Source organism: Dermacentor andersoni, chromosome 1 (genome assembly GCF_023375885.2).
Source record: "Dermacentor andersoni chromosome 1, qqDerAnde1_hic_scaffold, whole genome shotgun sequence".
NCBI lineage: Eukaryota > Metazoa > Arthropoda > Arachnida > Ixodida > Ixodidae > Dermacentor > Dermacentor andersoni.
Window position 1 is genome coordinate 220,646,164 of NC_092814.1, and position 24,192 is coordinate 220,670,355.

Genomic DNA, 24,192 nt, shown 5'->3' on the forward strand with positions numbered 1-24,192 from the left:
GTTTGGCTGGCCATGTCGACTGCACTTAGAATTAGTGTTCTATACAATTACGGCGCTAACCAGGTGCTGCTTGCTAATGTATGTACGGCGTATATTATCAAGCACGTGCACGCGCACACACGCATATTCGACACGGGGTATAGCGGCTGTGACGTCAACTACAGAAAAGATAAAGGCATGACGATTACTACTGAATTGTACAATCTCTTAATTCTATCGCGCCCCCAAACATCCGGTCCAACACGTTTTGTTCGTTTTTCTGCATATCACTGCATATTTTCATAGAATATGTGTAATCATGCTGCAACGGCAGTGACGTCGAAATACCGAATCGAGGCATGTGACGTAGGAAAACGGTGCACGTCCTGTCCAGGATCCATTTAGACACGTGTTTCATGCATGTGCAGCGTTCGATATCACCGCAACAGCTGTTCACGCTTTCTACAGGCCCTTCTTGGGGATAATTCACATTGACTCGAAAGATATAAAAAACCGGACTTTTTGCGAAAGGTACTGTAGTCATAGAATGGGCGATTCACCAGTGTGCACTTGCAGAACCCAAACTGCGCTTCTCGTTTTGCGTATGGGTTTGAACCAAATTATCTGGTAATGGCGGTATCCACTAACCAACCCAATAATAAGCGGGCAACCGGCGATGCGGAAGCCGCTCGCGTTACCACGAATCATTCGTTGCGCCCACACGTCACTTAAGCCCACAAAAGTGAATTACTCAGCAAAGCTTTGCGTTGCGTCATCTTGCCTCGACCAAAATGAGCAAGAAATTAATATCTCTCTTCAACTGGACTTTTTCGTTTAGCGGCTTTAAGCGTACTGCAACACGTTGCTACGAAAGTGTGACTTCAGAAAAAGTTGGACATCCTAACCTGCGGAATTCTTTAATAATCGTTAATCGCATTCTTATGTGCCGCAGTACATAGAAATATACGGCAAAGATATTTCGCTTCTTTTTCATATAGCGAAAGCTTCGCTTTTCAACCGTTTGACCCCCTCAATTATGGAAAACTCAAAGCGGCACAGGTATGGCCAAATTTTAAGACTACGTCACTCCTGCGAAGTTTCGCGCACGTAACGCTATTTGGGATCGCCAAGCTTTGGGTCCTGTTTCCTAAAGCTGTCCATTCACAGGCACTCGTACTTAGCAATGGTTATGGTTTTCTTTTCCGAATTCAACAGCTTGCCCTGTGGCATAAAGCCGTCGGCCACGGCAGACACATCGTTAAGTTTCACCTTCCCGGCCGAAAACCCAGTGCCCGCGGCATATGGGTGCTGCCGTCGACATACACGAGGCCGCAGTGCGCCGGTTTAGGCTTAGAGGAGGGAAAAATGCAGGAGGAGGCACTTCACCTAGCGGAGCAGTGGTGAACACAACGGTGGTGGCCGGACCCTGCCGGCCTGCCAGTATGGCGACCAGCGAGACATTGTACGTGGTGGCCGGCCGCAATCCAGTGAGCCGGTAGTACAGCACGGGGTAGTTCTTCTCCGCCGCATCAAGCGCGAACCGCTGTGCGAAGACGAGCGCCGAGCCGCGCATCAGGCGCAGCTCGTAGCCGTCGGCGCCATTCGCCGGCTGCATCCACGACAGCACGGCCGTGTCCGGTCCCACGAGGGCGGCGCTCAGGCCGCCGACGCTGCCGTCCCCTGCGGCCGAGGCGCGCCAGCTCAACGAGGAGCAGTGCTAGAACGGCGCGCGAACTGTGCGACCAGATAATGAAAAATTACGCTTACGTTCGTTAGTGATCACACATCGAGAGAGATTTCAACCAGTGGATTCCATTGTCTCGAGTTCAGTTTTCGTGTCGAGCATCAGTTTTCCTCTTTTTTTTTCGTTTTATGTCCTTTCTTTCTCTCTCAGTGTAGGTACTTAATCCATGATATCGGTATGCCCTGTTCACCGACAGCCTATTTTGTTAGACTTGATAAGCAATAACAGATAATATCAGTGAGCCGAGCGTCAGAAGCTGCGTCTTGAGGGCAGCATTTGATAGTTAAAAAGAAGCAATGTCAACTCATCGTGGCGCTGGCACAGTGTAGTAGGGGTTCCACGTTTTCGAAGTAGTCAAACAGCTTATAATACCGATGCTATTGGCGTCTGCGACACCGTTCCATGATCTCCTCCGTGTAGAGGTGTCTAGTACGCCTCTCGCGCTGGTAATGTCTGCTGATTAATTTTACTCCGTGAACCCGAACCTCCACTGGCCTGCGCTGTCCTCGCAATGCTTAGAATTTCACCTTACGCGCAATACCAAGCGGTGAGCAGCCGAGCCTCACCGATTCGACCAAGCGCAAATATCTTCTCCCTCTCGGATAAACGTGGGGATCGACAAGCGTGTAATCCCACGAGCGGCCTTGTACTTCGCGAAGTACTTGATTTGGAAAGAGATGCGCCCTCTGAACTAAGGCGGTAGAGTGTTTTGCCGTTAAAGTGTCCTAGCTCCGTGGGCTTTTGGTGCTTCGCTAGCATAAATGTCGTTGAACTGGTCCAAACCGCTACATACCGCGAAAAAATAAAATCTCTATGGGCATCCAACGAAGCTATTAGTCAAACCAGCTCTGTAGAAACTGAAGCTTTAAGCAAGAAAAATGTGTCATTGACTGGTAAAAGGCCATTTTTCTTTCTCTGCCCGAAAACTTTGCGCAGTTTTGACGAACTGAGGTGGCTAATTAATCATCTCAAGGTTTCCTACAGTTGGAAGTGTCGTCGAGAGGAAGCTTTATCTCGGGCCCAATTCCGATGCCGCATATTCAAAAAAACATGTAAAATACAGAACTGCTTTTCTGAGGTAACCCCGGGGCCGATTTCAATTACATTTATAATGAAAATCAGAAATTCAAGTGACTGCTGGAAGCGACATTTTGATTTATGTCCTGAATTTTTACAGGAATTTTTAATGGTATGTTTAAAAAATGGAAGCCCGAAGTTTTCAAGTTAGTCCCTCTGCATTAAAAGCAAATATCGCTGATCTGTAAACTGCATCCGTTAGAGCATCTAAAGCGAACTAATTTGATGTGTAAATTTACAGATTACGCGAATCTGTTATAGTGTTAACAAATGTCTTGCAAAAGTCATACTCACATAAGAACGGTATATTTCAGAGCGATGTATAATACATCATTTTGTCGGCTTTAGATGTACTATTAAGTCGTGGTTATGACATGTAAAACCCTACAATTAATTTTTATGCAGCATTAGATGAAGTTTACAGAATTCTGATAAAATTTTCCATTGCTAAGGTTCAGAGTTCTAAACTTGACAGCTACCGCTTTCTGAGAATTGGCGATTTTCGACAATCTTTTCAAAAACATTGACGCCTAAACAAAAATCCACTTGCAATGGCCTCTGGACTTTATCTTTTCTTTTGCTTTTATATAGAACAAACCTCACCCAATTTTCTGCAGTTGCTGGGAAAAAAACGATTTATCCTTTCCCAAGCATTTAGATAGGCACCCCACGAGCTGAAGCTTCCGCTTAAGTTTGCAGTTCCGCGGCTAGCAGATGGCCGCGCGAGACCATCTGCTAGCCTCCGGGACAAGCATGGCGCATTGTGGCACAAATGCCTGACTGAACCCGTCAGGTAATGGTCCCAGGTTTAGTTCGACGAATTATTCGTCAAAGAAAATGTTTCTGATCTCCTTGCAAAGCAAATATTTTCTTTGACAAATTATTCGTCAATGAAAACGTTTGCTTTGCAAGGAGACCAGTTGACTATCTGTTCATCCTGGTAATGCAAATTTGTGATGTAACTGGTTCCTCAGAAGAAGCGGTCATCTTGATCGAAGGCGTCATCAAAGTACTGCGATATAGCAATAGCATATCTCTCGAGAAGCCAAAAAACGCAGAATAACTTTTGTTTGTTTTACTACACATATGTTAAAAGGCGCAGAACAGCGGTTACCGTTTGCCAGATTCTGTTGCTGAAGGGTTATATATATATATATACAGTTCTATCTGCATTATTCTGCATTAAAATAGGCAAATGCGAATGCGAGAGCACGGCGACCATCGTCTGAGTCTTTGTCCACTCCTGCGCTGCACCGACTGCTGCCACTGCGAACATTGCTACTTCTAAACAATTAAGTATAAGAGGCAGGACCGCCAAGTCTATTTGGTGCAGATAGTAGCCCGATTGGCAAGCTTCCACAGGGACATTGTGTCGCGCTTGTTTGGAACATATAGAGCTTTTGGTTGGACAAACACCAGAGCTCAAGCGTTTCCCTGACACAGAATTAAAATGCAGCTCGCTACTGTAGGCAGCTGCATTCACGCATCTAACATTTTAAAAGTATGAAAAACTTGTAAACTAGTTATCCACTTAAGCTGTCTGCTACAGCTGCTTCATTCGAGAAATGAGAAACAAGTTAAAGATCTTTTCATAGGTAAGCAAAAAGACTGGGACGTTGCCTCACCTGTAGCAGCCACCAAGCGAAGCATCTGGAAAAGAAGAACAGCTCCTTGACATCACTTGCGCGGTGTATTTCACCAGCAAGAGGGCAGAAGTACGACTGCCCAAGCAGAGCGAAGAATTGTTATCCTACCCTTTATTTCATTGGCTGAAATCATCAAAAGAAATACCAAGTATGATCGAACAGCACAATTAAGAGGGAAATTGAAGATAGAAAATGCTACTTTATGTTTAACATTAGTTCGAAAGAACTACGGCAGTGATGTACCGGGGTCTCTCAGTCCTTACACTCACTGTCCAGCATTTTCGATCATCCCTCAATTTCTTTGATTTGGTACGATGGCTGGCTTCACGAAAATGTCTACATAGGAATGTGCGTAATTAGGTAATTTAAGAAATAAAACTGCATGCGTCGCGCAAATATGCGAGCCTTGTCCACTGCTTCCTTGCTTTTGACCACGTAATCCCGGCCTGCTGGTTTGACCGCTGGCACCATACATGACGTCTGCATTGTGGATGAATGCTTAGGGAAGCGCACCACGATACTAGTTAATACGACGATTATTTTCATTTTAATCATACATCAGGTGCAGCAAGTAGTGCACCTACACACAAACACACACACATATATATATATATATATATATATATATATATATCACGAAACGCACCATGACCCCTTCACTTCCACCCATATTCAGAAGGGTCTATACCAGGATTGCTCGTTACCATCACTGCGCTTCGTGATATATATAATAAGCACAGAAATTACGATATAGATACTATGGCCATATCACTGTCATTCTGATAGCGCCCAGACTGTTAACATGTGACGCCTACGTCACCCCTTTCCAAGTGTACTTATATCGCTCCCTCCCATGAATAAACGCTTTTCGTTACCGGATCACCGGCTTGCCTACATGGTGGCAGCGGAGCCCAGTTGAGATGTCGACGACACCACCCCCGCCTACGACGCTGCCAGTTCCATCGACTCTACTACCGGCGCCGAAACCCCTGGATACGTCAGACGACGCCTGGCTTGGTTGGAGAACATGGAAGAGTGAGTTCGAACTGTTTGCCACTGCTACTCAATTGACTAAGCAGCCAACCGATGTGCAGGCAGCAACATTTCTCGTGAGCATAGGCGAAGAAGGCAGGAAACCATTCAGCACTTTCAAGTTTGACGCGGACGAGGACAGAAATGACGTCAAAGTTTTGATCAAGAAATTCGAGGACTACTACAAGCCAGCAAACAACTTAACCCTCCACGAATTCCGCTTTGGTTCAAGGGACCAGAAAGAAGGCGAACCATTTAATGACTGGTTGATCGAACTGAAAATTTTAGCCAAGAACTGTGAATTCGGACTTCTAGAAGACCGTATGCTACGCAGCCGTCTCGTTCTAGGCGTCCAAGACAAGCGTTTGCAGCAGAAACTATTAGCGGAAAACCCTTCTTACCAAAAAACGGTAGAAATTTGCCGCATTGAAGAGCAAGGGAAGCAGCACTTCCAAGAGATAAGCGCAGCAACAGGCGGAGCGCAAACTACGATAGTGAACTCGGTTGCGAGGGATAAGAAGCTGTGCAGTAGGTGTGGCTACCAGATGCATCTTGGTGGAAATTGTCCAGCGAGAGGAAAGAATTGCAGGAAGTGCGGTGCACAGAACCATTTTGCCCAGGTTTGCAAATCAGTCGGCGCCACGCATAACGCCAGCCGTCCAGGAAAAGAGCTACGGGAGGTACGGGCCGAGACAGACGATTTTTTTCTTGCGGGGCTAGCGATAAACTCGCTTGAAGTTGATAAATGGACAGCAACAGTTTACATCGAAGGCCAACCTGTCACGTGCAAACTGGACACAGGAGCGAACTGTTGCGTTATCTCCAAAAACGAGCTGGAAAGGTTACCTGCTAAGCCAAAGGAAGCCTGCAAGGTGACTCTAACAGCGTTCTTTGGTCACAGGACTACGGCACAAGCAAAAGTCAAGCTTCTGCTTTACGCTAACAACAAAAAATGCGAAGAACAATTTTTCGTCGTCGAGCACGATGTTCCAGTCACGCTCAGCGGGGCAGTCGCAGAACGCCTGGGGTTTATATACCGCATACAGAAAGTCTCCAGTGAAGAACTATATCGCCCAGCCCAACCTTTCGCAGATGTTTTCAGTGGGCTAGGACAACTGAAAGGCGTGGAGTACTCGATGAAGCTGAAACCCGGCAGCGCGGGAACCGTCGTGCCTGCTAGGAGGGTCCCCATCGCCCTGCAAGACAAAGTTCTGGCAGAACTGCAGCGCATGGAGCAGCAGGGCGTCATTACAAAGGTAAATGAACCAACCGAATGGTCTAGCCACATGGTGACCGTGGTGAAAAAAGAAAAAGTGCATATTTGCCTCGATCCAACCGCCCTGAACAAACAGTTGCTTCGAGAAAATTACCCCATGCCCACTTTAGAAGACATAGTTCCGCGGCTGTCCGGGGCAAGATATTTTTCTACGCTTGATGCAGCATCGGGATTTTGGCAGATTATGCTAACGGAAGAAAGTTCAAAAATCTGCACTATGAGTACGCCATACGGGCGCTATCGCTTCCTGCGAATGCCCTTTGGAATATCGTCAGCCCCAGAAATTTTTCAAGCTGCAATGCATCGCTTGTTAGACGGTCTACCCGGTGTCGCAGTTGTAATGGATGATATACTAGTCTGGGGCAAGACAAAGGATGAGCATGACTGCAACCTGACACTCGTACTGACGCGCTGCCGTGAGCACAATCTGCGACTCAACCTCAAAAAATGCACCTTCCTGCAGGCGGAGGTTCGCTACTTGGGACACATCCTCACTACGCAAGGCCTGCGCATCGACCCGGAGCGTGTTCAGGACATTCTGGAAATACCCGAGCCTAAGACCAGTAAGCAACTGCAAATTTTTCTCGGCACAATGAACTATGTACAGCGTTTCATTCCCAACATGTCTGTCTTGACGGAACCGCTAAGAGAACTACTGAGAAAAGATAACGCATGGGTCTGGACAGAAAAACAACAGGCCAGTTTTGAAGCACTGTGCCAGGCACTGCTAACAGCGCCGATTCTTTCCTACTTCGACCCGAAGAAGGCAGTCACGCTTTCTGTCGATGCTAGCCAGTCGGGCGTAGGGGCTGTTTTGATGCAAGACGGCCATCCCGTAGCCTTCTCGTCCAGATCTCTAACAGAGGCACAACAGCGTTATGCGCAGATTGAAAAAGAAACGCTTGCGATAGTACATGGGTGCACGAAGTTCCATGATTATATTTTCGGCCAAGCAGACGTGATCGTCGAAACGGATCACCGGCCTTTGATACCGATCTTCACCAAGCTCCTGCATCAGTGCCCGCTTCGTTTGCAGCGAATGCGCCTCAGCTTGCAGCGTTACGCAATAACTTTGCAATACAAACCGGGTAAAGAGCTATTCCTAGCGGGCGCGTTATCGCGGTTTCCTAATAAGATGGCACTGCAAGAAGAAGCCGAGCAGTTTCAAGTGAATGTGCTTGACTATGTTTCAGCGTCGGAACACCGCTTGAAAACCTTGCGGGATGCGACAAACGAGGATCCGGCACTGATCATCATCCGTGAATACGCAGAGACGGCGTGGCCGGAGCACAAGCATGGTGTCCCAGAGCCGGGAAGGCCATACTGGACCTACAGGGAAGAAGTTCACGCACAAGATGGGCTAGTCTTCCGAAGCAACAAGGTAATTATACCGAAATCGAAACGGGCAGAGATCATGCAGCTCCTCCACGCAGCGCATGCTGGAGCAGATAAGATGAAAGCGAGGGCCAGCAGTGTAATGTTTTGGCCAAATATGTCCGCAGATATTAATCAGTTTCGCAAGACCTGCAAGGTATGCCAAATGCACCAGCCACGAAACCAGAAAATGCCCCTTTTGAGCCATGATGTTCCGACCCTGCCATGGGAGTCCGTAGGCGTGGATCTGTTTCACTATGGCGGTCGGGAGTTCGCCGTCATGGTTGACTTCTATCCCTTTTTCTTCGAAGTCCGAGAACTTCGCCACACCACGTCTAATGCGCTCAAGACTTGGTGTGCACAAGTTTTTTCGGTGCATGGGCTGAAACAGAAGCTGTATAGTGACAATGGGCCCCCCTTCAGTAGCTCAGATTTCAAAGATTTTTTGAGAAAACTAGACGTTGTGCATGTCACGTCAAGTCCATATCACCCGCGTTCTAATGGCATGGCGGAAAGAGCTGTTCAGGAGGCCAAAAAGCTGCTCAAAAAGTGCTCTTTTCGCACACCAGATTTTGAAATTGCTCTGCTTGAGTGGCGTAATACCCCCAGGGACCCAGTTCTGAAGTCTCCTGTGCAGAGGCTCATGGGGCGGCAGACCCGGACCCTCCTGCCGGTACCAACAATTCACCTGGAGCCAGAGGCCATACCCAGCAAGGAGGTCCACGACCGTCTCCAGACGATCCGGCGCCGGCAAAAGATCCACTACGACCGCAGCGCCAGGAACATTTCCCCGCTGACTCCGGGACAACGCGTAACGACGTACGACACTCTCCAGAGAACCTGGGCTCCAGCTATTGTTCTAAGGCCAGCCGCAACGCCAAGATCTACGATTGTGAAGACCGAAGACGGCCATGAAATCCGTCGCACAAGAGAACACCTGCGGGAGGCAGCACCTCAACCGGAGCCAGAATCAACCTCGCAGGGGCCTTCAGAAGACGACCTCCAGTCTGGACAACAGCAGTTACGCAGGAGCACAAGATTGCGTCGGGAACCCTGTCGATACCCGTTGCCAGATGAAACTTCTAGACCTTATCATCATTAAAGGGGAGATGTGGCCATATCACTGTCATTCTGATAGCGCCCAGACTGTTAACATGTGACGCCTACGTCACCCCTTTCCAAGTGTACTTATATCGCTCCCTCCCATGAATAAACGCTTTTCGTTACCGGATCACCGGCTTGCCTACAGATACAAGCATGTTAGGTCAGCATATTCCTAATCTACGAGAAATTGTGGTGGCACATTCATCACCGCCATCCTGCTTCAATGTGTGCAGATTATATTATTCTCTTATACGACAGTAAGAGCGATATTCAGCTTCTGGCAGACAGTGAAAAGCAGCGTGAAGCTCTATAGGATATGAGTTTAGTGTTAACAAATCAGGCTTCATGGTGTTTAACGATACTATTGAGCACTTGGTAACAACACAGGAAAATTGTACACGCATTATAGGGGCGCATACCTAGGAGTACAGATTACGGACATAAATGGATAGCTGAAAAAGTATGTAAAGGTAATCAAAGTGAAAGTCAACAGAAACGCGCTCATAATGAAAGATAGAGCGCTATAAAAGAGTGTTGAAAAAGCCGAGTCGAGCCAATGATTGTAGTTCCCATTATTCTGCTGAGAGCGTAACTGAAGAAACCCGCATAGGCATTAGTGTAGCCGCCGCAGTTTTACCTAAAGTAAGTTTTTGGAACTCTACAGGAGCCACTATATAACAACAGTTCTCATTCGTTAGAGCTGCCTATATAACAGGTCGGCGCCTTCACTGTCATCATCACGACTATGCCGTCTGCGCGTGACCTTCCGGATGACATCTTATACGTGCGAACGGATTTCAGTAGACGCGTGGCCTGTCACACGGCTTATGCTGCTACACACCAGTTCGGAGTGCTTTCACGCAAGCAAATGCCGTTAGCGAGCCTCCCATCGAAGAGGTTCGCGTCGCGCTTACCCGCTATAAATAAAAACACGGGCAGGCCGTTGCAACAGCGACATGAGCCAAGCTCGAGCGAGCAGCCGGCGTTGAACGCGGGCGCAAGGTTCCGTAGCACACGCTGCTTGCTCTAGGCACCCACGTGAAGTTGCAATGCCTTGCCACCGCGACGCCGGCACTATACGGTCGATCGATCACGAGGTGATTGATCGCACTTACACACCCTAGCATGTACCACTTGGCGGCTCTTTCACATCCGTAAACACAACACACAGAACTTGCTGACGTCGCGGTCGGGTGTAGGAAGAAGTAATCATTGCACCACATAGCGATTCAAGAGAAAATGTTAGACAACGATCTGAAGATCGAAGAAGTACGCCTGAACTTCTTCAAAGTATAGGAAAGAGGGAGAAGAGAAAAAATCCTGCAGTGCGAATACGTCCGGTCTTAGCTTGCCTACGGAATACTACCGTGTAGAGACCAATGTTTTCCTCACGCTTAAGAAAAAGAGAAGACGTGTACGTAAAGAGCAAAGTTGAGCTACGTTCTGCGCTGATTTATGTGCGCGCGCATCTCTGCGGAACTCTGCGAGTGACCTCGAAAAAAACTGCTTTTACGTTAAAATGGGAATGTGGTTCTGCGAGGTCACTCTTGCCCAAAGACAATGGTATAGTTCTTGTCACATGGTTAGATATTTCAACGTGGTTTAGTTTCTTTTAGAGCAAAGTTGCCTAGAGAGCAGCCATGTCTGTGTGCCATCAAGGTGATGTATTGTTTCAATCTCACTCCAGTCACAAGTGACAACCCCGGCTGATGTGTTGTTTTCCAGGGCCGTATAGCAGCCAAATCAATTCTCACTGCGAAGACGATAGATGCTAGGTGACTCTCTGCGGACTTAAGCCTTGACAACAATTCAAGAGTATACCGCGTGTGCATAAGATGGAACACCAATACATGCAGCTCAGGGTTTGGCTCCTGCATGTATCTACGACAACCATGCAGCACTAATCTTAGAAGCTTGCGCCGTGGCGTTGTATCACGGAGAATGAACGCTCGCGGTTGCCATTGCTGGTGCGCCAGAGGCAGCCTTCATGCGCCAGCGCCTCAGTCGCGAGTCGGCAAGTTGGGTCGCTCTCGGTAGATTGAAACGTGCGACTACTCTGACTGTGCGTGTTTCCTCACTTGCTTCTTTTATTGATTATCTTAGTGATTTCCGTTCGATAGTGCTGATCGTTTTTCGGTCTGTTTGCTTGAGTTCGATGTGAACAAGAAATTTATTACAAATAGCAATAATTAGTTAGCAGCGATCTGATACCCCTGCAGGAGCTTACGCGGCTGCCTCGCCGAGCTGCCTTGCCGACTACGCGACGGAGTCTGATGCAGTGGCCAGCTAAGACGGCTGCTAGTGCACCAGCGTTTACTGTGCCAAGCGCTAGGCACGGCCGGCCATGAGGAGGAGACGCGCGCTTCCTCCCCCATAGCGCGCTCTCAGTCACGTAACCTCCACCACGGCGCGCGCGGAAAGACAGTCAGCATCAAGCCACCATCCTCCTCCGATCACCCTCGCCCGCCATCCCTCGAACCTGCATCATACGACGCGCGGGCCTTACATTCTTATTGCAACTTTGATTTTATAAGGAACATCCCGGTGACGGAAAAAAATTACCTGGAGTGTCCATATAATTGCTATTACAATAGAAATAATTACCCTTTTGAGAAGCGTATACAAAAGCAACATGTATGCTGTAAATGATGCGCGTCCCTCTAGTTTTTGTTCTACGAGGCTGGTGCATTATGTTTTCCTTTTCTACATCCTGCATATCGATCTTCCCATTTCTCCGACATTAAATACCATTTTCTCTTTAACTATTGTAGTTCGTTTGCCGTAATGCTCAGAGTACTTCCTTCGTAAACCGTACAGAAGCACTGATATAAGTCGACACTGACGTCATAGCAGAGACTGGCTTTGTGTTGCGATATCAAATGTCTCACAATAACTAATTGCTGTTTTCTAACATTATTGCAGTCATAAATGTCAAATCATCTCATTTCATTATTATCAGCGGACTCCCACGCTTTGAAAATAGCGTGCGTGCAATTCTCCGCAGCCCATATCCATGCTTATCATAGCCGAAATGTGGTAACTTCCTATGTGGTGGCTGCTCGGCGTTTTTCGAAATTCCGCGCACCTATCCTACGTCTTTATTGCACTTCTCGACTTTTCTCTTGCTACCGCTTTCAACTATTCAGATATCGTTTTCTTTTCTTGTTTGGTTTTATTATATGTTACTTCTCACATACTGTAGTTAGTGTGTTTCACACATAGGTTATGCGCACTTAATTTTCCACAACTATTTATTTGAGTTTATACGCTTGTGGTTGTTTTGTCTTGTTCCTTTTTATGTTTCTGAGACAATATCTCTTTCTGTTCCCTTCCCTCTCCCCCTTCATGCAATAGCGTCTAACGAATGTCCTTTAGAGTATAATGACTACATAATTTTATAAGCTGTAAAGTCAGAAGAGAACGCAACTATGATTACCTGTATTCATTGAAGACCAGGATCACGAAAAGGAAAGCTATAGAAAGATAAAAAAACGCGTTCTAGCGCATACGGCAGGCTACGGCATACGGCATACGGCAAATTGATTTTGCTCTCTGCCAACTCCAACCAATTTCCCCGTTCAGCCAAAAATAGACACGTTCTCACCTCGAACAAGACGCACGCCGCTGCTGCGCCCAGCGAAAGAGGCCGCTCTCGCCACGTCATGACTTCGGGTGCGGCCTGCTTCGACCGAGAGGGGCCGGTCAAAGGCAACTGCGGCAGGTAGAAATGACGGAACGGCACTTGAGTCGGCCCTGCTAGCCCGTCGCGCTAAGTATTGATGAAAGTTAAAAAAGAAGTAATATGGGTATGGTCGGGGTGCCTGACGAGTCGCAGGATACGAAAGGAGATGGTTTACGGCTGGCTGCCCTGAAGGCTTGTTTCTGTATCAACGTCATGAGAGTAATCATGATCATCCCAGTACACTTGGGCAACCTTGCTAGCTGCTTCAACGAATGATGTACAGTAAGCGTTAGTGAGCAAGCAACGGCCATATAAGCCTTTCTTCTCGCTCTTGTCCATGAACGCCGGCCAAACTGAAAATAAATCAACGATAAACAGGCTATAGAGATTCTATTCTTTTCTTCCTTCCATTCATGAAAACCTGGATACCTATAAGTACACTGCATTAAAAGCATTGCGCAGGTTGACTTGCATGGAAATGTGCTGCCCAATAGGATTACGGGCTGCACAGGGCAGCATGGGGGCATGCGCATGCTCTATCTGGGAATTAATGTTGTGACGTCTGCCATTGATTGCAATGAGCTGTGCGATTTGTAGCTATGATGCATGTAGATAGTCCATGTGCATACAGGCTTCCATGTTTATACACACTTTCATATAGTTATGTGTAGACATATGGAGTTGCATGTAAAAATAAGATATCAGATTTGTACGTAACTAATTACATGTAATTATTTACTTGTAATCAATTACGCTTTCGGATAATTTTGCAATTTAGCAATTACTTTGTTGAGTCGGTAACGCTCACTTTAATTCAATTACTTTCTTCCGTAACCAATTACATGTAACCAGTTACATTTCTGACAAAACAAGCTATAACAGGCGAAGTACCTTTGAGCACATAAATTTGGTGGAAACTCCAGAGTCCAAAGGGATGAAAGCACGTACACGGGTTACCTCCTTCCCAAGATCAGCGTTTTGCAGTACACGCCTCGATCCCTTCAGTATGGCAGGCTTGCAGATTTGCACTATTGTTTTTTTAGAAGTCCGACCTCCGAGTTTTTCTCTTATACGTGGACTGTCGTTAAACGGAACGTCATGGGGCCAGTTAGATAAGTTTCGTTCATCAGGAGTTTCATGTACCGGGAGATTGATCTCAATTGTGCCCAAAGTTCTCTTTTGAAAGGAGCAGATACGTGATTGCCAATAGCACAGATGTAACAGATATGGTCACAGAGCTCTCTTTCTTACAAAGTTTACTTGCACGCAGCTGCTGACTAGAGCTATTAGCGCAAAACATAATTACGAAAAAAAAATTACGAAAATCACTGCGGCGGCGAGGAGACCATCGAACACGTGCTCTGCCACTGTCCTCAGTACAGCGCGCACCGGCTGTCACTAGCGACCACGTTGGCACGCCTTGACGACAGGCCACTTTCAGAACAGTCAGTTTTGGAATGCCGACGTGAACTGTCGTCGCAGCAAAAGTCGGTCAAGGCTTTGCTGACTTTTCTACGTGACAGTGGCCTATTAGAAAGACTATAATGACCCCATTTCATCCCTTTTCATATTTTTTTTTCTCACGCTTTTATTTTTGTCACGCTCTTCTTTCCGTCTTTACTTCCCCTTTCCCTTCCCCTAGTGCAGGGTAGCAAACCGGAGGTTTTAAGTCTGGTTAACCTCCCTGCCTTTCTCTCATTTGCATCTCTCTCTCTCTACGAAAAAAAGATGAAAAAAGTCATTTCGTTAAGAAAAAATTGCAGTTCTAGTCAAGCAGCCGCTCTTGAAGCCACCGGTAACTTTGATCTTCGTCTCCTACGTGAGCGCATTGTGCTGCCATTTCTCTGTTAACATCGGAAACACTAAGCAAGCTCACGGCTGACTGATATTTTGACAAAAAAAAAAATCACAGCACGCCACGACCACGGTAGAGCCACGCTAATTACCGCACCAACAAAAGCCAGCAAAAGCCGCCTTGGAGATAACGCAGTGACTGGCAAGGAAACTCGGAAAGGAAATGCGCAAACATTAAAGCCTGTCGCGATGCAGCTGAAATTGGCCACTCGGTTTCATTCTCACTACTATATTGAGTTGCGTATAACAGGAGTTAAAAAAATCTGGGGCGGAATTCACTAAGCGAATTTACGAACAAATTTTGGCGTAAGACATTACGAAAAAAGCGCGTTCACAAAGCTAAAATTGTTCTTACGATCATAAAAGTTGCGGTGCCCGCCACTGCAAAGACGGGCGCTGTAGTCGAAAAAAATGTGTATATGTAAGGGTAGCACAGGTGCGAGCTTAAGTACTTCCGCCAACAGCAAGCGTAAGTCTATCCACAAAACCTAAACAGCCGTCGCAGATTATGGCTTACGAATACTTAATTAGCTTGGCCTTCGTCTCACGAAGTCTCGTCAGGAGTACTACATGATTCACGGACATTTAAATGCACGGGGGAGACCATATTCCCACGTATCTGAAGATCAGACTTTCCTCTTCCAACTCAAATGATAGAATCCAAAGAGTGGTCTGGCCCAAATTACAGTCTTATTGGAAGACCTCTGACAGGGTAATTGACTACATAATTTAGAAGACACATTTAAGAGCACAGTGAAAAACAATGCGTGTACTCTGTGCTCTGCGAAATTCACGGAATTTGATATAGAATTAGAGCCGCTTCGAGCAATCCGGCGACGTGTCGAACGTAGATACTGACGCACGAAGTCAATGGACGATCTATACGGATTGCTAGACGCCTACAAAAGAAAATCCACCGCCGGTTAGATAAACTCGAGTCACAACGCTGGGCTGCTTTCTTTGAATCGCTAGACCCTCGTAAGCCCCTATCGCACTTATGGAGGACGTCAAGGTTCGGTCATTTCGCTCACTCTCTTCAACATCTGTATCTTCGGCCTCTCGAGGAAGCTGACCCAAGTGTAACGTATCAAACACACCATGTACGCCGACGACATCACGATCTGGTGCACAGGCGGTAGCGAAGGGCAAGTGAAAAAAATTATGGGGTTTTTACGTGCCAAAACCACGATCTGATTATGAGGAAGCAGTAGTGTTAGACTCCGGAAACTTGTACCAGTTGGGGTTCTTTAATGTGCACCTAAAACTAAGTACAAGGGTGTTTTCGCATTTTGCCCCCACTGAAATGCGGCCGCCGTGGCCGGGATTCGATGCCGCGACCTCGTGATTAGCAGCCCAACACCATAGCCACTAAGCAACAACGGCGGGTGAAGGGCAAGTGGAGAGCGCCATGCAAGAAGCCGTAGACGTCATGGAGCATGACGTAATAGTTCTGCGGAAATCAGCAAGGTGGAGAGAAGAAATTAAGAGAAAATTAGACATCCACTCAATCGCCCTGCCATCTGCTAGCCGCCTGGTTAGCTCAGATGGTAGAGCGGCTGCCCCGGAAAGGTGGTGGTCCCGGGTTCGAGTTTAAGACACCACCCATACAGCGGTCTCCATTCAAGGCTCTGGCCCTCTTCCAACAGCGACGAGATATTGATGGCGCAGAAGACTTCCTGTGCCAGATTATCCAGGCAACTCGCAGCTTCCAACAAATTATCACATTCCATCAGCTTCTCGCCACCACGTGACCCCCGCAAGGATTTACCGTTTTCCATCCATGAACTCAAGGCGGCGCTAGCTTTGAGCAGACATACACCCGTGAGCAAAAGTACATGGGCCAGGGATTGCGCGATAAAACTGATTCTCTCCTCTGCCTCTGAGAGTAACTTGACATTACAGACTGCAATCCAAACTTGCCGTTGCGAATTTTCTAGTGCGTTCGTCAGTTTCCGCTTATGCCTATTAAAATTACGAAGAAATTCTGTTTTTTCGGCTATCCTGTGGTCCGTATACTTTTTCTCACGGGTGTACGTCTTCACCAGGACCTGATGAAATTTTTTACGGAGCTCTGCGTCATCTGGGTGAGCGAGCGAGGAGTGTTCTGCTTGAAATGTATAATGAGTCCTGATTAAGTGGCACCCTTCCCACAAGCTGGAAGACTAGTCGCGTAGTTCCGCTACTGAAGCCGGGCAAGTCTCCGTTGGAGTTTCGATCATATCGCCTGATTGCATTGGATGATCCTCAGACGCCTGGAGTAGTACTTGGAATACCACAACGTCTACCCAGCTGCCATGGCATGCTTCCGACATGGCCGCTCATCGATTGATAACGTCGTCGACCTGGTCACCTACGTTCAGCACTAAAACGTATGTAAACGTCTCTGCGCTTCTTTGTTCTTCGACGTCAAAGGGGCGTACGAGAACGTTACACATGAAGCCATCCTCGACGCTTTCGAAGAGGTAGGCCTCGGTGGTCGGATGTTCAGATGGATACATAGCTATCTCTCAATGCGATCTTTCTTTGTGAGCTGCGAGGGCGGTCACACTCCTATACATTACACCTACTGTGGCGTCCCCCAGGGCGGCGTGCTGAGCTCTACGTTGTTTAACCTCACGCTGATTGGTCTCCTTGATCACCTTCCAAACATTTAAATTATCAATGTACGCGGACGACATATGCATTTGGGCGCCTGGAGTGACACGCTTACAGCTGCGCGCAAGGCTCCAAAAAGCTGTCCCTTAGACTACGCTTTACCTGCGCAATCAAGGCCAGCAGATTCCATCGGATAAACGTGCACTTGTGGCATTTACGCGTAAGCCCATGACGCACTACAGTGCATTAATCAATGGGCAGCTGATGCCGTTAGTACGGTCTTACAAATTCTTGGGTGTCATAATTGACAGAGATATCTCATGGAGCACCCATGTATTGTACATGAAGTGGTTCACAGGCATCTGTCACCTTCTCAAGCTCTTCGCTTTAAAGACCTGGGGAATGTCCACAAGCGCTATGCTTCAACTATACAGAGTACGTTTTCTCGGCTTCTTGCGGTATAACTTGCCAGCATTGACTAACGCAAGTACAGCAAGCCTACGTACTATTCAAAGCGTTCAGGTCTTCCTCGAAAGGCGTCAACGGTGGCAACTATCGCAATCGCCAGAAACCACCTCATCAAGACCCACATCCCAGTTGGAGTACTAAGAGTGCACGTAAGGCACCTTGCCCGGACTCCTTGCCACCATCTAGCCTGTCTACCTGCGGAGAGACCACGTGCCTCGTTCTGCTGAACGGTATCCGCACATTGCGAAGTTATACCATCTTGCCTCACACCTGCAGTGATACCTTCGACTCCTCCTTGGTGCCTCATTCAAGCACATATCAACCTGACAATAGCTGGCGTCCAAATAAAAGCAGATATGTCATCATTGGCTCTTAAACATCTTATCTTACTCCTATTAAATGAGAAATGTCAGTATTATACCCACATATCAACTGACGGCTCCGTTCTGCCGAAGAGCTCTACCGCAGCTGTCGTCATTCCAGCAAAAGTCACCACTATAAAGTTGAAAACATCTCACTTGACAATGTCGACGGCAGCGGAACTCCCAGAGCTTCGAGTCACGCTACAATTTATTAATGACGAACCAACACACAAATGGTCGATTTTATGCGACTCGAAGACGGTACTACAGTATTTATTGTCAGCCTTACGGCGCGGTCAGCGTGAACAGTTGGTATTTCAAATCACAGAAGCCATACACAACCTGACAGAGAGGACATGAAATAATTTTTCAGTCGCTACCAAGTGATTGTGGTATCATCGGCAATGAACGCACCGATCAAGCTGCTCGTTCAGCTCATGCGGAAGACAACCGCCTATCGATCTCGCTATCTAGGACAGATGCTGCAAGGATGCCCCCCCCCCCCCCCTACTTGCACGCCAACGCACTACATCAGAGTGGAATGAACCACATTTTTTGCACGCCCGTTTATACACCCTGGATCGGCAATGAACGCACCGATCAAGCTGCTCGTTCAGCTCATGCGGAAGACAACCGCCTATCGATCTCGCTATCTAGGACAGATGCTGCAAGGATGCCCCCCCCCTCCCCCCCTACTTGCACGCCAACGCACTACATCAGAGTGGAATGAACCACATTTTTTGCACGCCCGTTTATACACCCTGGATCCAATCTTAAGCCTCCGACTTCCACCAAGACTTCCCTGAAGAGACGCGACCCTTTCGTGTAGGCTACGGCTGGGCGTCGCCTTTACCAATGCCTACACGTTCCACATAGGGATGGCCGACACCGCAGCATGTGGCGATTGCGGCGACGCGGAAACGATTCACGTTCTTTGTCAGTGTCCGCGGTACGGTGTGCAGAGACAATCGCTTTCTGTTGTGCTGAACCAGTTGGACGACCAACCTCTAACGGAAGAAAGAATTTTGGACGCGACTTAACATCGCATCAGAAGGCCGCACAAGTGCTACTGCGCGTCTCGAGATCGACCGGCCGGTGTGAACGCCTGTGATAGTAACGCCTTTCCTATGACCTGTTTCCTTTTTTTGTTGTTGTTCCTTTTTTTTTCTCCTCTCGCTCTTTGTCGTCTTTACAACTCCTATATACCCCACCCCAGTACAGGGTAGCAAACCGGAAACTCGCTACCTGGATAACCTCCCTGCCTTTTCTCTCTCTCTCTCTTTCTCTCTATTATAGGGGTGTATACAACGAACATTGTGTCGATCTGCGCCGCTCGAGCTGATGTGGGTAAGCGTTGGAACACGCTGTTGCGGCTGACTGGCCGAGGCCACAATTGATAGCCGCGGATGGCGCGCGCTTATATCTTTGTGGCGCGCTCTGAGTGGTCATCTCAAAGTGCATTGAACTGTTCAGTGCATAACCGTATTGAGCGTGCGCTGCTATGGAAGGCAGTAACATTTTTTTTTAGTGAAATGAATATTAGGAGAGGTTGGCGCCTTTATGGTGGCACCGGCTACTCCTTATCACTTGGCAAAGGAAACAAATTTGCGTAAAAAGGGAGAGTAGTGACACGAAATATGACACTCAGTAGAACACTAGATGCATAAAAAATATACAGTCCAATAGTACATGAATCGCAAAGTTTTGTGCATGAGTTCAGTACACGTACGTATACATAAAGTCATATTTTGTACAGTCAAAACACACAACACATGTAATGCACTGCAAGTACAGAACAGAATTATACAAACACTTGTGAATCACTATGTACTTCGTGTATGGTGCTGTGCAACATTCTGACGTGCAATTGAGCGTGCGTTGTTATGAGGCTGGTAAATTTATAGCAACGTTCGCGCCGAGTACCGTAGTGATATTGACTGATTAGCCTTGACTTCTATAAGGTGCCACATGGATACGACAGACAGCGTAGTTAGAGGCTCTAGGCCGTGACATCATCAACCTATGATTTATTACCGGTCTCCAAAATCGTTGTATACGGGCCTTTGTGCATTTCACCTGTCGGAATGCCGTCGCCTGAACCGACGAAACAAGCTCTTGACCTGGTGAAATGCATGATCATGTTTTATCAGCTGAGGAAAAGCGAAGAAGCGATGAACGCTGATACGATGTCAAAGTGTGTTGGCATAGAAAATTGCTGGTGTGGATCTTACGTAGTGACGTTTGCTGTCATAAATTGGCAGTATCGGTAGTCATGGCTTCTTTCCGCATTTCTTTTTTAGGGTTGCCTTCACATGAAAGCTCTCCGTGCCCTCGACAGTGATACTATGCAAAGGGAGCGCGCGTTTCGTCGTCGGTTGGCGGTCGACGACATCGTCGACCAGCAATTTAGACGGTACCGGCTGCCGAGGGAGCCGATATTGAGCCTATGCGCGTCATTAGAACCGCGCCTGCAACCGTGTGTGGCGCCATCAGATAGCATTCCAGTGAACGTACGGGCGCTGGGCCCCTTGAATTGAGGTCATACGAACTATATATTATGGAGCTTTTTTTTTATTAGCGTAATTAGTAATAAATAAAGACATTTAGTCGCTTCGCAATGCGATGGTGGTGTATAAGGCGGGGTTAGCCTGGCGGACCTGGCCGTCAAGGGCTTCTACTGAGCGTCTCTGCGCCAAATATGCCGCCATGTGTCCATCAGTCCTATCTTCTGCCGAAATGTGAGAAGAACGCGTAACACTCCCACTGCAATCCTCCTGACGGCGCTGCAGTGGGTGGACGGACGAGCGTGGTTGCGCTTGTCGGTGCCGTAGCAGACGCCCGGAAAAGGAAGCTGTCGAATAAGGATGTGCAGTGGTTTGCCGTAATAATATAGCCTCAAATACATATGCATGATGCGCGATCATGCTATCAGTTGTCCGCGCCTCTTTCATTTCTTGTCGTTTAATCCGATATTTGCCTCCTCCTGGCTCTCATACGACGCCGTTAAGTTAAATGCGCTGCCACTTCGGTTGCACCCTTATCTCAGCGTAAGAACTTTTGGCTAAGAAATTGCGTACGAACAGTGGAGCTTCCTGAATACCGCCCCTGGTTCCGTTCAACGAGCTTTTGTTTGCAACGCCTTAATGCTAAACCAACGAACCATAAAGATATTTCGTTTAGGCAACAATTGCGTTTAAGCGATATTCTGTTTATGAAGATTCTACTGTAATAAATTTCTCCCTCTCTCCTGGAAGCGCTCTTAGGGTGTCTTCGTAGGCGTTAAGAGCTGCTGCGCAATTCTTTTGCGCTTAGTGCAGTCTGACTTCTCTGATATAGACAGAAGTTATTGGCCGTTAAACGCACATGTTTCTATCTGTCTGATACGTGACATATTTTCGTTGCCCTACCTCAGGCAGCTAATGGTATTTGATGGGAAAGCCTACATGGATGGTTTTCATGAGCGTCATGGAAGCAGCTCCCACCACGCTAGTGCCAAAATATGGCGGCTACAATGACGTCAGTGCCCCGTACTATAACGCGCACACTGTTTAGCCTTGTGACGGCGACTGTTTTATAGCGGTTTTTCACTTATCGCTTTGAGGTTCGACGCAATGCGCGCCTATTGTGCTGTCGTGTTTCTTGCTTACGCCGCTTCTCGACCTGCTAGTACCGAAAGATCGCGTCCGCGATGACTTCTGTGCAAACTATCTATAATGGTGGGTGGCTGGGGGGGGGAGCTCTTTCGAAGTGTATACCATTACGGCACGAAGCCAGAAAAAAGTATAAGACGGTAAGCAATCGCTTTTACTTCTTTTTCCTCTCTCTCCCGGCTATTATATACACAGCCAAAAACCCTCAAATTGGGTTGGACGCAAAAATCTCGGAAACGTGATAATCGGCCCTTGTGTGTGTTGTCCTTGGTTCGCGAACGCCAGGTAAATTCACCACCGCTACCAATTATCAGTGACAAATATTTTCAGAGGACGCTGTTTTTTTCTCTTGAGCGGTAGAAATAAAATGCAGGGGTGTGTAGGCTGCCGCTGCGATCAGCCAGCTCTGGACAATTGACTGTACGATAGTGGAAGGGGATGAGATGTTGGGGGTGGCAATGTGTGCAGCGCAAGCGAAAAGTGTCCTGAATTTAACTTTTAGCAGAAAATGTTCGCCGATTTACCTGATGCGCACGTTGCGCAGGCGTGCTCACTTTCTCGAGTCAGTGTGGTCGATACCGTCTTGTAGTTCGTCGCCCTCATTCTCTCTTTCTCATTTCTCTCAAGTGCATATATGCTTTCAAAACTAATAATAATAATCGTTCGCAGCTGCACAAATGCGCCCACGCCTTGTTATTTTTCTCTCTGTGCCAACGTGTACTTCACTACCTAAGCAAGTTAAACAAAATGAAACAAAGTCAGGTTTGGCCTTTCGTAATCCGCGTGCTTGGGGTCTCGCTGTATTGCGAAACAGCTATGGGTACAGCGCGAGAACGGACAACGCTGCGCACAGATACGCGCGATCAAGTCGCCTCTTGGTCGAATGTGTGCTGCCGTCCAATCACTTAACACGACACTCTGGACATGCGCGAAACGGTCTCAGGTAGCAGGTTCAGGATACAAAAAGAACGTTCTTATAGTTTTAGAAAGGACGAAATCTAGTTAACCCGTACACGGTGTTGTCATTGGAAAGCTTAAACTTTTTATCTGCAAGAGAAACAAAGAGGCGACATCATAGATCCTCGCGTTTAATGTATGCGAGACAGCACTTGCATAGTCATAAATGGTGCGTACGAGTTCACTGATCTTCCTGCGTTCACTTCGTTATTTCGAGCCCACCAGAACTTCCCCCGTTGGAGAAAAAGAAACTGTTTCAAGAACGGAAAGTTTACTTACATAGCTTCATTTTTGTTGCTCCACAGCAAGGAAAGAAACAAATGAAAACTCGTACTACACGGATGACAAAGAGATGGCTGGACTGTGTTAAAGTTGCTCCCGTAGCGCAGTGGGCAAAAAAAATCATCTATAAGGCACCTGCTCAGACATCATTGTGCATGCTTTTGTTGTTTATCCAAGACAGCAATAAAAACTTTGTTTCGCAATTTACATACGAGTAGCTTCGCATATCGCAACGCGACACTGATGCCGTATCAATAACCGACAACACTATACCCGAAAAAAGAAGAGGTAAACAAAGCCTGCGGAAAGCCACAGTGCGTGACGTGCTCCACCAGAATTACATGGACAGAGGACAGTTTCGTCTTACAAACACTCTGCTGGAGCAAGCAGGCACTGCTTGTTACGCGCTTGGCGCATTAATCATGCCATTGTACAGCAGTGCATCAGCCATAGACAACATGTGAGTATCGACACCTACTTGGTACCAGTTGGGGGGGGCGTACGCCGTCACATCTTCGGCGCGCGGCTGGCCGATACTATCGCACTGCGATTCTTGTCCGCGACAGCGCGAACTACGCTAGCTGCCCTGGAAGCACTCCGCGACAGTGAGCGACGAAACGACGAAACGGCGGCACAAAAGCACACCCAGCCTGCGTGCAAAGCCTGCCGGGATGCAAAAATATGGTCGCGCTGGCCCTGTGGTACGAAGCGGGGTACCGAGCCCCCGTTTATTGCAGCCACGGAGGCTTCCGCTTACTACATGTTCAGTCGGAAGCAGTGACGACACGCTCGATCAGCGGTGTGCACTTGACTCGACAATTCAAGGGCCCATCTGCATCATGGCGAACGCCACGCACACTAGTCACGCATGCTGCGCCGCGTGGCCGTTATCGGCTGTGGCTCAACGTGGCTTCTTAGGATAGCGCGTGCTAACAAAAAAACACGATAGAAAAAAAAACGAAATTTACTCTGTGGCTTGGCTGCTCACAATTGTTGCTCGTGCCAGCTGCGGAGACAACATCCGAAAGTTCGTGCCCTTGCCTACTCACTGTTTTTTTTTTTCCTTTTATCAATATATGGATCGGAATTTTTTTTAGCTGGTAGATATGC

The 24,192-nt window shown here is 47.5% G+C and overlaps 2 protein-coding genes across 2 annotated transcripts in view; one reads left to right on the forward strand and one right to left on the reverse strand.

Moving 5' to 3' along the window:
• Positions 1 to 23,971, reverse strand: part of LOC126547867 (netrin receptor DCC-like) — a 150,312-nt gene extending 126,341 nt beyond the window's left edge. Inside the window, exons 1-4 of the mRNA XM_050195893.3 lie at positions 23,561 to 23,971; positions 12,837 to 12,944; positions 4,426 to 4,450; positions 1,366 to 1,659 (exon numbers count right to left, since the gene is read on the reverse strand). Of these exons, the coding sequence (XP_050051850.1) occupies positions 1,366 to 1,659; positions 4,426 to 4,450; positions 12,837 to 12,896 (379 nt within the window). The 5' untranslated portion in view covers positions 12,897 to 12,944; positions 23,561 to 23,971. The remainder of the gene's footprint in view (positions 1 to 1,365; positions 1,660 to 4,425; positions 4,451 to 12,836; positions 12,945 to 23,560) is intronic.
• On the forward strand, positions 5,849 to 9,353 carry LOC140215293 (uncharacterized). Its single transcript, XM_072285926.1, has 4 exons — positions 5,849 to 6,734; positions 7,218 to 7,317; positions 8,026 to 8,135; positions 8,766 to 9,353. The coding sequence occupies exons 1-4, from the start codon at positions 6,024 to 6,026 to the stop codon at positions 9,228 to 9,230; spliced, it is 1,386 nt and encodes a 461-aa protein (XP_072142027.1). The 5' UTR covers positions 5,849 to 6,023; the 3' UTR covers positions 9,231 to 9,353.
• Positions 23,972 to 24,192: the final 221 nt, after the last annotated feature.